This window comes from Vespa crabro, chromosome 24 (assembly GCF_910589235.1).
Source record: "Vespa crabro chromosome 24, iyVesCrab1.2, whole genome shotgun sequence".
NCBI classification, from domain to species: domain Eukaryota; kingdom Metazoa; phylum Arthropoda; class Insecta; order Hymenoptera; family Vespidae; genus Vespa; species Vespa crabro.
The window spans coordinates 333,932-347,086 of NC_060978.1; the positions used below are offsets into that span (position 1 = coordinate 333,932).

Here is a 13,155-nt window from a genome sequence, read left to right on the forward strand (position 1 = left end):
TCAAGTTTGGTTAGGTATCGAACGTATTCGACGTTGCTCTCAACGATAGTCTCTTCGAACAAAACTCGTGATTTTTGAGGTTAGCTCAAGTGAACTATCGTCTCGCTTCGTTAACTCGATGTTACCGTATCCGTCCGTTCTCCCTGACCTAACGTAAAGTAAAACTACATCGTGAACGTACTCACCGGAAACTGTGGTGCCGTATAGAAGTGGATATTTTTGATGAAAATGTTGAGAAACTCACAGGTGTGTCCTCGCGTCGCCGTAAAGCCGCGCACGTACAACAGCGCTCCAAGCGGCGCCGTTAAGAAGCGAAGGTCGCACGAAGCGCGCTCCTTTCCCCTCCTACGTGGCATTCTCCTCGTGCCGCACGCGGAGAACAGAGATACCGTGAACGAAGGGCCCCGCCTCCTTTTTCGAGCTCCTTCGTTGCGCGCTATTGCATTCGGGCCCGTCGCACGCTTTTTCTTGCACTTCTCTTTCTCTCTCTCTCTCTCTCTCTCTCTCTTCTTTATCCCATCATCGAAAGATCATCGAGCGAGAAAAGTCAAAGTGAAAGCAGGTATAAAGCAAAAGTAAAGAAAAGAAAAGAAAAGAAAAGAAAAGAAAAAAAAACGAAAGAAAAAAAAAAAGAAGGATAAGAAAAGTTTCGAGAAATAAAAAAACGCGCGATATCGTCGCGCAGCATCGAACACGTTGCATTCTCTCGTAAAGAGAAGATCCGGTGGCAGTGGTTTTGTGTAGTATCTATCGACGGAGAGCGGGCCATCCGCCTTTTGCGCCGTCGTAATCGTCCTCCTCTCCGGTCGTAGTCATCGTAGTTTTTCCCCTGTCTTTCTTCTCGTCCTCGAGAACCAACGTAGAACGTAGTTGAAAGTAGAGAAGCGCGCAGCAGGAGCATATCGCATCGGCATACATACGTAGAGCATCCTTCTCGATCCTCCATCCTCGTTCGCTCATTCACTCCGTAAACCGTCTCTCCGTGCACACGATAGACGTTCCACCGACTTTCTCTCCCTCCCTCTTATCCTCCCAACCACTCTCCCACCCACCATAAACTTCCTCCCCCCGCCCCTGGCCTGCCGTACGCCCCCTCGGACCCCTCTATCTTTGTATCCGCGTGCGCGAGGCGCGAACGGTCGAGCTAAGCGAAAGAGGGGAGGAGAGAAAGAGAGAGAGAGAGAGAGAGAGAGAGAAAGGAGGAGAAAGAAAGACGGCCGGACGAGTGCGAGGGAGAGAAGGAAGAGAAGGTGGAGAAGGAAGGAAGGAGAAGAAGGAGGTGAAGGAGGAGGAGGTGGAGGAGGAGGAGGTGGAGGAGGAGAGCGACGAAACGAGAAGTAGAGAAAGGAGCGAGAGAGGGAAAGAGGACTGCTACTCCTGGGGCCCCCCACCATGCGGCCTGCCGCCGCGACGCCAGTCCGTAGTCAGTCAGCGCTGGACCGCCGCCCGCTCGATTTCGCGATCCACGAACGACGGTAGCCTCCACCTCCACCACCTCCTCCTTCTCCTTCGTTTCTCTCTATCTCGACGCCTCTCTCTCTCTCTCTCTCTCTCTCTCTCTCTTAACCCCCTTCCGAGCATTATCTTTCTTTCTCTCTCTCTCTCTTTCTTTCTCTCTCTCTCTCTCTCTCTTTTTCTTTCTATCTCTTTCACTCTTCTTTTAATCTTCTCTCTCTTTTGCAATCTTTTTCTTTCTTTTTCTATTTTTTCTAACCTATTCGTCTCTCTCTTTCTTTCTCTGTCTCTGTCTCTGTCTCTCCGTCTATCTTTCTCTACTTTTCTCACTACTTTTATTTCTTTTTCTTTCTTTTTCTTTCTCCGTCTTTCGTACCGTCCGAAACTCCACGAACGTCGCGCGCGAGTTTCGAGAACGGAGTCGCGCGAGATTGCTTCGAAAGTCGCGAGAAGAGAATCCTTAAAAACGGAGAAACTTTTCATCTCTTTTTATCCGATCTCATCCCTTCTACCTCTCTTTGTTTCTTGTTGTTCTTTGTCTCCTACCTTTTTTTCTTTTTTTTCTTTTTTTTTTTTTTTTTTCTTTGGTCCCCCCAATTCCCGTACGTTCTCGCGTAATAATTTTTTCGCGCACGGTCAAAGATCGCAACGGTCAACGACGAATGGAGGGAGGGAGAGTTTCAAGATCGCACTCTAACCTCTCTTCCTTCGGTTTTCTTTTCTCTCTTTTTTTTTCTTTTTTTTTTTCTTTTTATTTTTTTTTCTCTTAATTTTTTTTTCCCCATTTCCTCGTAGGTGTTGCGTCGTTCTAACATATTGCAAAATCGATGGAAGAAGAGCAACGAAATAGTTTGATAAAGAGTGCGGCTAAAGCTTTTGAACGTTAGAGTTGGTTTGACTTCTTTGACTTATCGTTTCGCGCCTACGGATTCGAAGATGGCCGAAGAAGCTCGAGAAAGGTATTACTGCTGTTGCTACGCCTTCGACGATTCCGTTAACTCACTGGTGTCTCCTGCCACTATCTATTGCCACAACTACGTTTATACGACGATGATGATGATGACGACGACGACGACGACGACGAAGACGACGTCGACGACGACGACGACGATGACGAATATGACGACGACGATTCTTCGCGAAAGAGTGTGAGGAAAAGAATATTTATATATATATATATAGGTATTATCTTACTATTATTGTCGGACGACAGTAATGTAAACGATAGTACGTAATACATATACGTATACACGTATATACATACATATATATGTATAATATTATTGCGCGGGAACGCAAAACGTGCCGGTAATACGAAATAAAAAGAAGAGATAAATAAAAGAAGAAAAAGAAGAAGAAAAAGAGTGGAAAAAGTGCAAAGTGTTTTGTCGTTTTATATCACCGATAAGCGAAATAATAATAAGTCGTCGTATGGTGTCGCCACAATAGCTAACGATGAACAACGCGTGGTGGAGGATGACGATGATAGGGAGGAAGACGACAAATTCTACGAAGAAATCGATGATGAAAATCGAATCTCCGTCGACAACTATGAGGTAGTGGTCGTCGGACACGTGCTGTGTGCCCTGGGTGAACTGTAGTGTGCGCGGGAAGGATCGAGAGATAGAAATAGATAGATAGATAGATAGATAGATAGATAGATATATATATATATATATATATATATATAGATAGAGAGAGAGAGAGAAAGATAGATAGAGAGAAAGAGAGAGAAAGAGAGAGAGAAAGAGAGAGAAAGAAAAAGAAAGAAAGAAAAAGTGGAAGACTATCGCCTCTGGTTTCCCGCGTTAGTTCGTTTGCCACGATTTTTCTCGTTGTACGGGCGTAGCGTTCTTTTTTTCGGGACCAAATCGTCGGAGGTTAAGGAGAGAAGAGCTGGAGTCCACAGGGATAATCGAGCAACTTCGAAGGACGCAGATGCCCCGAAGGAAACAGCACGCACCGCAACGAATGAAATGTAAGTTTATGAAAAACAAAAACAAACAAAAACGAAAAAAATGTCCCCTTGCCTTTTTCATCTCTCTTTTTTCTTCTTTGTATATCTTTCTGTGAACGAATTCTTACGAGCCTAATTTAAATTCCTCCTCTCCCCCCTCTCTCTTATCAACCCTCTTTCCAGTCCATCTCTGTGTATGTGTGTGTGTGTGTGTGTGTGTGTGTGTGTGTGTGTGTGTGTGTGTGTGTGTGTGTGTGTATGTGTACGTTCGTTCGAAATTTCGTTAAAGGTTTTCATTTGGTTTGACTTGTTACACGAAAAATGTCGATCGAACGAATTATCCTAAGAGATTTTTTCTCTTCCTTCCTACCTCCCAATAGTCCCGTCGTTACTTTTGTCCCTCTCTTCTTTTTTTATTTTTTTCTAATTTTCTTTCTTTTGAAAAAGATAGAACCGTCTACGTTATGTATCAGCAACGTTTGTCGTTTCTTCCTTTGACCATGCGAAAGTGCGCCGTAAAGCAGCGCGTAGCGTCGGCAAGCCACGTGCTATTATTTTGCGTGTAATCGGTTAAGCTCGTGCTGGTTCGTTCGTTCGTTCGTTCATAGCGTCGTCGATCCTATCAACATCGTTTTTTTCTTGAAAGTTCTTTGAAACGTTGTGTTAAAGGTTACTAACAGAAACACTGACTTTCCGCGAACATTTATAAGTCCTTTTGTTTTATATTACTTTTGGCCGAGTTAATGCACGATTTCGTTTGTAAATTGTTTTCTAAGAACGCGCGAATCCAAAATACATATCACTTTACATATATATACATATATACGTACATAAATGATTACCTAACAACGATTTTTAAAAATCAATTTTCGAACATAACCTAAACTTGAAATATGTATATATATATATATATATATATATATATATATAAAATATATGTATATACATATATACATATCGTCGTCTATATCATTTTTTCTTGATGCATAAATGGTTTTCTCGTCTATAGATCAAAACTTGAGATCAACATACTTTAATATTTATATATGTATATGATCGTTAATACCATTGCGCCTACACGTGAGCCTTGTAAGTAAGTACGTAAATACTTATTTACGTATTACAATGTCTCTCCTGTTAGATTGTTAGACAACGAAGAAGTACAAATTAGAAAGTCAATGTCCTTTACGGAGGACAAACTGTGGCCGAAGAGGTTAATTACGTAAATGTTTAAAAAAAAAAAAAAAAGAGAAAAAACCGTCGAATTATCATCCGTCGCTCACGCATTCGTTTCCCCTTTCCCTTTTCTCTCTCTATCCCCTCCTCTTTCTCTTCTTATGACGTGTCTCTTTTTCTGTCTATATCTCTCTTTCTCTCTCTCTCTCTCTCTCTCTCTCTTTCTCTCTCTCTCTCTTTCCCTCTGCGGAACATTTACAACCTACCTCAAACGAACGAAAGACTTTTATATAAAGTCACGTTTACGTGCGTACATTTTCTAAGTTTTATATATCTCTCTCTCTGTTCATACATACTGTATGTATGTATGTACGTATATATATATATATATATATATATATATATATATATATATACATACGGAAAAATAATTTTCAAACGTTCAATGTTTGATCTTCTAATACGAGAATCGATATTTGATATCGGCCTGGATAATGATTCGACTTTTGCTCGAGTTGAGTTGAAATTTGACGAGTTGGTCGAAGGGTGACAAGCGTCGGAAAGAAGAACAGGGGAAGAAGAGGATCCGAAGGCCGTAACGCGCGCCATGCTGCTTTTCCCACGTGGGAAGCCATGAGGCGTAAACAAACTCGCCCCCAACGGAGGACGCCATCTTGGTGAAGTTCTCTGCCGGAAATATTTACAATTCACTCAACTTGCCCTACCAAAACTTGACCAAGCACCTATAAATCTTTGCTTGTCTATCTGTCTCTCTTTCTCTTTCTCTTTCTCTTTCTCTCTCTCTCTTGCTCTCCCTCTCGCTCTCTTTGTCTCTGTCTCTTTCTTTCTCTGTTTCTCTAATATGCGCACGCTTGTGATTCTCTTCGCAGTGAACATAAATTCGTACAGTATACTCATCACATTGTCATTTCTTTTTTAACGCTTTAAGAAATGCGCGAAACTAATGCGAATAGATTGGTAAAGGCCGTACAGACGCCATCTTGAAAGCGATCGCAAGATGCTCGGATAAGGAAAATATTTCCTGTTCTTCTTATTGCGTTTATAGTTCTATCTTTTCTTTTTTCTTTTTTTTTCTTTTTCTTTCTTTTGTTTCAGACGAATTTTCGTTTGTTTCATAAATACGTCGTTGGTAGTCTCTATTCTTTTACTTTTTGTTTTGTTTTGTCTTTTTTTTTTTACATAAAAAAAACAGAGAGAGAGAGAGAGAGAGAGAGAGAGAGATAGAGAGATAGAGAGAGAGTGAGTAAAGGGAATAAAGAATGTGAAATTTTTTTTTATTAATCCACTCGAATTTACGAAGCAAATTCACCATATGCATGTATATATCGAGTGATGAAAATATAAGGCGTATGTACTTACGTGCAGGATATAGAATATGATATGGTAATCAAAAGAAAGAAAATGGTGAATTTCCGATTCGGATTTTGATGCATTTGAAGTGGAACAAATCTCATATACGAATGCTATAAATCCAAAAGTAAAATGATATGTGGGCCAAGGACGATGCATCGATGATTTCTTAGATGATCTTTATGTTCTCATAACAGAAATATATAGGTACAGTACATAAATTTAAAAGTCATAGTTATAAACGAGATTCTTTGTCAGGAGGTAAAACCTACATAGGTATTTACTTATTTATTTATTTACAATGTGTCATAAAAATATTTGGATCTTTTTTAAATCGAATAAATTGTTTTTTGTAAACTTTATGCAAAATATTCTGATTTTTTCTTTTATATATATATATATATATATATATATATATATATATATATAAGTATAGAAATCTTATAAATAGTATAAAATAGTATAAAATTTGTAAGCTCGTTTATTTCATGTACATTTTGTAAATATTATCAAAATACGATTAATTTTGGATCAAGTTAATACAAAAAGTTAATAAAAAAGTATTATAATTATCATTTACGTCGTTACGTCATTATGTCTTAGAACTTATTATTTTAACTGTGACTTTAAATATTAAAAATTAATGGATTTTAATGTACAGATTGCATATATAAGACAAGCCGATCTTCAAACTGTATATATTTCAACTATATATAAAAAATACACTGTATTTTTTTTATATATTTTTGTATTCTTTGTTAGATATTTTTTTCTATTGTTGCTCCAACAAAACTGTTTTCTTTATTTTTTTTTTTTTTTTTTTTTTTTTTTGAAATCCCCTTACATATTTCATACAGTCGTTCTATACCCAATCAATACTAATCGTTCTGTACCCAATCAACGTTTCAAAGAAATTTGTTCAGTCTAAAAAAAGAAGTGACATGTTTCTCTATGATTTACGATATTTACGGAAATTTTATTTGAAACGTCAAATTGAGAATTCAATATGAGGAAGGTTAAAGTATATAATCGCAAAAGTGAAAACTAATATATCACGGCGGATATTACGATGACACGAAGCGAGTAAAGATGTATCGTTTGGTATTATTCGCTTTCGTTTCGACTTTTCTCGAAAAACTTAGAAATATTGAAACCATTTAAATTAATGTTATAATATAACTAACTGGTGATACAGAAAGTTTCTATCCGTGTGAAAAGGATAAAGCCATCAGCGAAAGTAGACGTGTGGTTTGCGAGGCTTAAGAAAATAACAAAATATGGCCTGGGGCCTGCGGATAAAAGCGAAGTGCAAGCCGACCGTGGTTAATTTCTCCGCTTCGATTTATGATGTTCCCTTCTCGAAAGGATCTCGCAAAACATCGATTCGTTCGGATCGATCTCTCAAGTAAGTACTTAGGTAGGTAGGTAGGTAGGTAGGTAGGTAGGTAGGTAGGTAGATAGGTAGGTAGGTAGGTAGGTAGGTAGGTAGGTATCGGTGCACGGCCGTTTCAAACTGCTTCGAAGAGAACTAATTAGCAATATTTTAACGACGAACTATCACCAATTTCCTTCGATCGATTCTCTTCATCTTTGTCTCTCTATAGTCATCGGTAACACACTTTATGAAAGGCTAATGTATGTATATACATACATAAGTACTTAGATACATATTCATCTATGTGTAAGTACTTATGTACTTACTTTTATCAGCGAGGATTCGTTCTTATCGTCGTAGATTCAAATAAAACCTTGGAAAAAGAATAATAAAAGAAAAGAAAAGAAAAAAAAGAAAAAGAAAAGGAAACTCAAGAGAAAAGGAAAGTACAAGTTTTATTAGTCGTGTATAATATTCTTGATGCTTAGATACTAATTGAATTGAAATCATTGGATTTTTATAGTTATTTATAGTATCTAGCTGTAGATAGGCATCGGAATGAAGGAAAAATTAGGAAATGATTTTTATTTAATTTAAAGGGAAAAGAAAAACTCACAAATTGATGAGAAAGGACCGTTTTATTAGATTAAGTCTTGTCGAATGTTTTATTACACGATTCATTACTACGATTAAATATTCGATAAAATAGAAAAAAAAGGAAAATAAAAAAGAGGCTGTTGAATGACTAAAGAAGGGGAATTTTTTTAGATCAAAGTAAAAAATTTAACCAAAATAGAGATTTATTAAGCTGTAACGACATAGTAGTAGTAAATCGACTATATTATCTTTGTTGGTGTATATATATACATACACACACACACACACACACACACACATATATATATATATATATATATAGGAGAACAAGTGAAAATATATAAAATTTTAGATATAATTAATTGTTATCTTTTTTTTTAATCTTAATCGTTAATAAATATTTAATAGATGTCAATGAAATCGAGTAATGACCTTTGGTCTTATTTATCAGAATATCTAGAACGTCGAAGGACGTTTACAAATATTGAACGATCGATTATCACGCGTTAAAAACGCGTTTTATTTCCTCGTGTACATAGGTGTCGTCGAGTGAGGGAGCGGGGCCAAAGGGGGGAGGGAGGGGGCTGGAATTTGGTGAAAAATTGTGAACATGGCACGATCGACGTCACTACATGCCACTAATAAAACACGTCATACATAGGTATGCTTGCGAAAGGTGCATTAATCGCGTGCTTGGAGACGGATTTACGGCATCCACCGCAAAATTCGAATCCTACGCAACAGGTGCAGCGTAGGTGCATCTTCATACAACGTCATCTTAAAATGGTTTAAACGGTTATACTTACACCGGGCTTAAGAATTCAAGAAAAATCTCTGATAAGGGAGTAATCTATTCTGACTCATCGAATAAATAAAAATTTTATATCTTTTATGGATAATATTAACTATTATATAAATTTTATTATCACAATAGATAAAAGAAGAAAAGATAAGATCATAAATATATTAGCTTTGTACGTCGACGATTTACTTTTTTCATGCAAATTTTCAGACGTCATTTTTTTCAATAAAAATTAAAAATTAATTCTCGTGAAAAACGTATGGATGTGTGTGTTTGTGTCTATAGGTATTTATAATACACGTATATATATATATATATAGTAATTCATAAATTTAATATATATATATATATAGGTTGTGATTAGAAATGAAAGGTCAGTCGAATAATGTGTAAAATATTTTAAGAGTATGAAATGGAAAACAATCGACTTCCGTATGAATTAAAAAACAGCCGATTTTTATTTTTTCTTATGCGACGTCTTGTTTTTTTCTTTTTTTTTTTTCTTTTTTTTTATATTAATTATATATTAAAATTGATGAACTATATACAAAAAAAAAGTTGTTATACGAGTATAGGTCTCGTAAGAGTAAATTACTTAATGACTAATTTAACTAACCTTAATAAAGTTAAAATTTATAAGAATTATAAGCGGAAGTTATAAATGTCTTTAATGAAATAAAATTTAAAATGTTACAGAATATACGAACAAGTATGATTAGAAGATGTTGATTGTAAACACAAGAAAATAATCAAAACTTTGAACATTCATCGAATTAAATAAATTATTATTAGTTTTATTATTATAAATTAATTGCAATATTTTTCTTTTATTAATTACATAGTAGCATCATTAATGAATTTAGTACTAAATTGATCGTAAGATCGTTTTTTTATTTTAAAAAATTTTTTTACATTTTAAAATCGTTTACATTTGAAAGTTTACGCTGTTATCTCGATAATTATTAACTTCAGGCCTATAATTGTTTAATAATTTTTTTAAGCCAATCAATTGAAGTATTTAATTAGTTAAACAATACTGATTCTTCCATAAGAAAAATTAAACATTATAAAATTTCCGGTTTAACCGGAAATCGGTTATTTATTTGACACTCATAAAATATTTTACTCACGAAATCATGAAACCTTTCTTAATATATATATTTTTTTTCTAATACTTTTAATAAATGAGGTATTCAATCGATCTTTAATTTATAATCGACCTGTACGTAAGAGTAGATGTATACATACACTCTCTCTCTCTCTCTCTCTGTCTCTCCCTCTCTCTTTTTCTCTTTCTCTCAGTTTTTCGTCAAATTACGTAAAGTTAATCCGTTTCGTTTAATTTTGAAAAATATTTTAAGATAAAAAAAAAGAAAAAGAAAATACATACGTCACCGTTATCCCTTCCTACGACAAATTTATAACGACAACGATATTTAATTCAACGCCATGCGGACGATTATTTTCTCAACGCTAGAAAAGGAAGAGTGAAAGAGAGAAAGAGAGAGAGATAAAGAGAGTTAAATCGAGAAAATCGAGAGTTGGTTTTGCGGAGAGTACTGATGTTAGAAGAAGAGTCCTGGATTCGTCTTTTCGCGGCTTGCGACGCGTTGACTTCATTCATAAAGTACGACGTAGGAGTCGGTATAGAAGGCGCAGGCGCACCTCCGGTCGTTCAAACTCGAGACTCGGCTTGGCTTGGCTCGACTCGACTCGGCTCGGCTCGAAACTAACATACTTAAGTACGACGGTCTCGTAGCTGCCCGCGGATATTTTCGGACTCAACGCGAAGTAAAGAGAATCCGCGGACGTTCTTGAAGCGACGAAAGGATTGTTGATGAGGTAGAAAGAGAGAGAATGAGAGAGAGAGAGAAAGTGTACTAGATATAATTAGTTAAAGCAAAAAGAATTTTAGATTTATACCATTGAATTCGGCCGACACAAGAGGAACAAAAGCGTTGATAACCAAACGGAAATAACGATGATGGTCGACGCTCTTAAAGATTTTACATCTTTTGCTTACTATATATGTATATTTATCTATTTATCTATCTAGAAACGTCGAATAACGGGACTATTGGGACGACGCGAATTTTCAATTATATTTAAATTATCGTCTGGTCGTTCTAAGATAGGACAAATCGATTTTCGGATACGAGGCCGGTCTCGTTCGTGCCAAAAAAAAAGAAAACGAAAAAAAAAAGAAAGAAGAAAAAAGAAAAAAAGTATTCTGCATCGACGGTAATTAAATTTGAGAGATCTAAAAACGGCCACCGAACGGTCACATTTAACGTTTCGATCGTGAACTTTTTATGAGGAGCCGTCGAGTTTTCAACAAAATTCCCATTCTCGTCTTTGATCTTTTTCATCGTCTTCGTCCTCGTCTCGTCATTGTCGTCGTCATTCAAATCGTTGTTACGCGACAAATTTCATCAACTGGATATGAACCTGTATACGATATTCTCACTGATTTTCTTCTTGCTTCAATCATAAAATTTTCATTCAATCCGAGAAAGAATTTTTATGTAACGTTTTAACGTTATATACGATTACGTATTTATTTATCTTTTATGTCAAGTACATTTAGTTCTTATTAATTTAACAATTACTGTTAATATCGTTATATAAGTTTATTATTTATGTAGCAGTAAAACTTATCAACGTACTTACTTTGTTGCCGTATTCACGTGGCCAAGTTTCAAATCAATTTTATAAATAATCTAGCGAAACATTGAACCTTTGTATAAGGAAATGTCTTATTTTTGTAAATTAAACGATACAGTTTAAGAAGCCATTAAATTACCATCTTTTCGCAGATAGATATGCGGAAATAAAAATTTAACGATGTCCATTCAAATTTATCTAATCGTTAAGAGTCACATTAGCGAGTCTATCAAACTTGCTTTAAACGTGTAGTCGGTCTATTATCGATTGCGTATAAATAATCCGTAAAATATTTTTCACCAAGTAAATCTTAATATCGATCTTGGCCAATTATTATTGTTATACGTTAATAGGGGAACGATCGTGGTTATAGGGCGAAAAAGAGAAATCGAGGGAAGTGAGAGGGGATAAGGGAGAAAAGGATAAGCGAAAGAATTCACGTAATTTTCGTAGTCAAACACGGACGACGGATATAGAAAGATTTCGAAACCTGAACGATACGCGGCCCGAAAGACATAAATTCGTTAAGATACGAATCTATTTTTATTCGACGCGTTACGGAGTATATATTTTAACGTGTGATTTGTGCACGCGCATCATAATATCTTCGTGTGACGAAAAAAAAAAAGGAAGAAGAAGAAGAAGAGAAGGAAGAGAAAAAAGAAGGGGGAGAGAGAGAGAGAAAGAGAGAGAGAGAGAAAGAAAGAAAAGAAATGAAAAACAAAATTCCTCGGTGATGACGAAACGAACGACCATGTTCCTGGGACACACGCATATAGCTCCAGTTTCACGATAGGAAAAGAGAACTTGATTTTTCCGTTGCGTTTACCTGGGACGAGGAAGAAGCGAGTACCTGCGAAACGTGCCGTTAAAGTTTTATGGCGATCTTCCAGGCAACGACGTTTCCCGTAAATATGGACGCGTTAAAGGGAGACGAAGAGGAAGAAAAGATATGAGATAGAAAGAGATAGATATATTAGAGAGATAGAGACAGAGATAGATAGATAGATAGAGATAGAGAGAGAGAGAGAAAGAGCAGTGGAGAGGAGAGGAGAGGAGAGGAGGGGACATATATAGGTAAGTGTACCTGGCATCGGGTCGTAGGAGAAATTTTCTCCTACAGGAAGAGCCGCTGCGATCGAAGCCGCGGTTAACCCCCTCCCCCCGTATCCCCTGTCCCCTTTAGAAGAGGCTTAGAGAAGGAGGAACGACGACCCATGGCGAGCGAGACGCCCATTGCGCAAAACTTTCACCTCAAACAATGCCGTGCGCATTTTTAGAACCCCGAGAACTGCCTTCTTCTTGCCGTCATAAATCCTTCAACGCGATGAAAAAGGGGCGCGACCTTCGCTCGCAGAAGTTTTCGTGACGAGCCAAGGAACGAACGATTATCCGAGGTTGGATCGTTTCGAAGCACTCCAAGGAGGAGAGCTCGGTGAACATTTTTACTTGGTTATTTCTCGGGCAGAAACTCGCTATTATCCTATCGGTGGATAGGTATCGCTTTCACCGTTAGAATTTAGTTTCGATGTATTTAACGTTATTACAATTGTTTGACGTACCAACCTTCTTATATACGTATTTATTTATATGCATGCTTATTATATATATATATATATATATATATATATATATATATATATATATGTATATATATATATATGTATGTATGCATGTATGTATGTATATATGTATGTATTTATGTATGTATATATTTGTGTATTAGTTTATACACGAAGCAATTACAATCGAATATCG

At 36.5% G+C, this 13,155-nt stretch overlaps 2 protein-coding genes across 6 annotated transcripts in view; one reads left to right on the plus strand and one right to left on the minus strand.

Annotated features, from left to right (window-relative positions):
- The window catches only part of LOC124432236 (zinc finger protein 761), a 39,774-nt gene extending 38,805 nt beyond the window's left edge, over positions 1-969 (minus strand). For both annotated transcript variants that reach the window (XM_046980969.1, XM_046980970.1), the window contains exon 1: positions 186-969. The gene's annotated coding sequence lies outside the window, so the exon portion shown is untranslated. The remainder of the gene's footprint in view (positions 1-185) is intronic.
- A 367-nt stretch (positions 970-1,336) lies between these two features.
- The window catches only part of LOC124432333 (protein tiptop), a 147,123-nt gene continuing 135,304 nt past the window's right edge, over positions 1,337-13,155 (plus strand). For 3 of the 4 annotated variants that reach the window (XM_046981231.1, XM_046981234.1, XM_046981236.1), the window contains exons 1-2: positions 1,337-1,475; positions 2,251-3,433. Coding sequence is in view for 1 of the 4 variants with exons in the window: in XM_046981236.1 (XP_046837192.1) it covers positions 3,394-3,433 (40 nt within the window). In the remaining 3 variants the exon portion in view is untranslated. Of the gene's footprint in view, positions 1,476-1,755; positions 3,434-13,155 lie in introns of those variants that run through there. The other variant, XM_046981235.1, reaches the window with a different exon arrangement.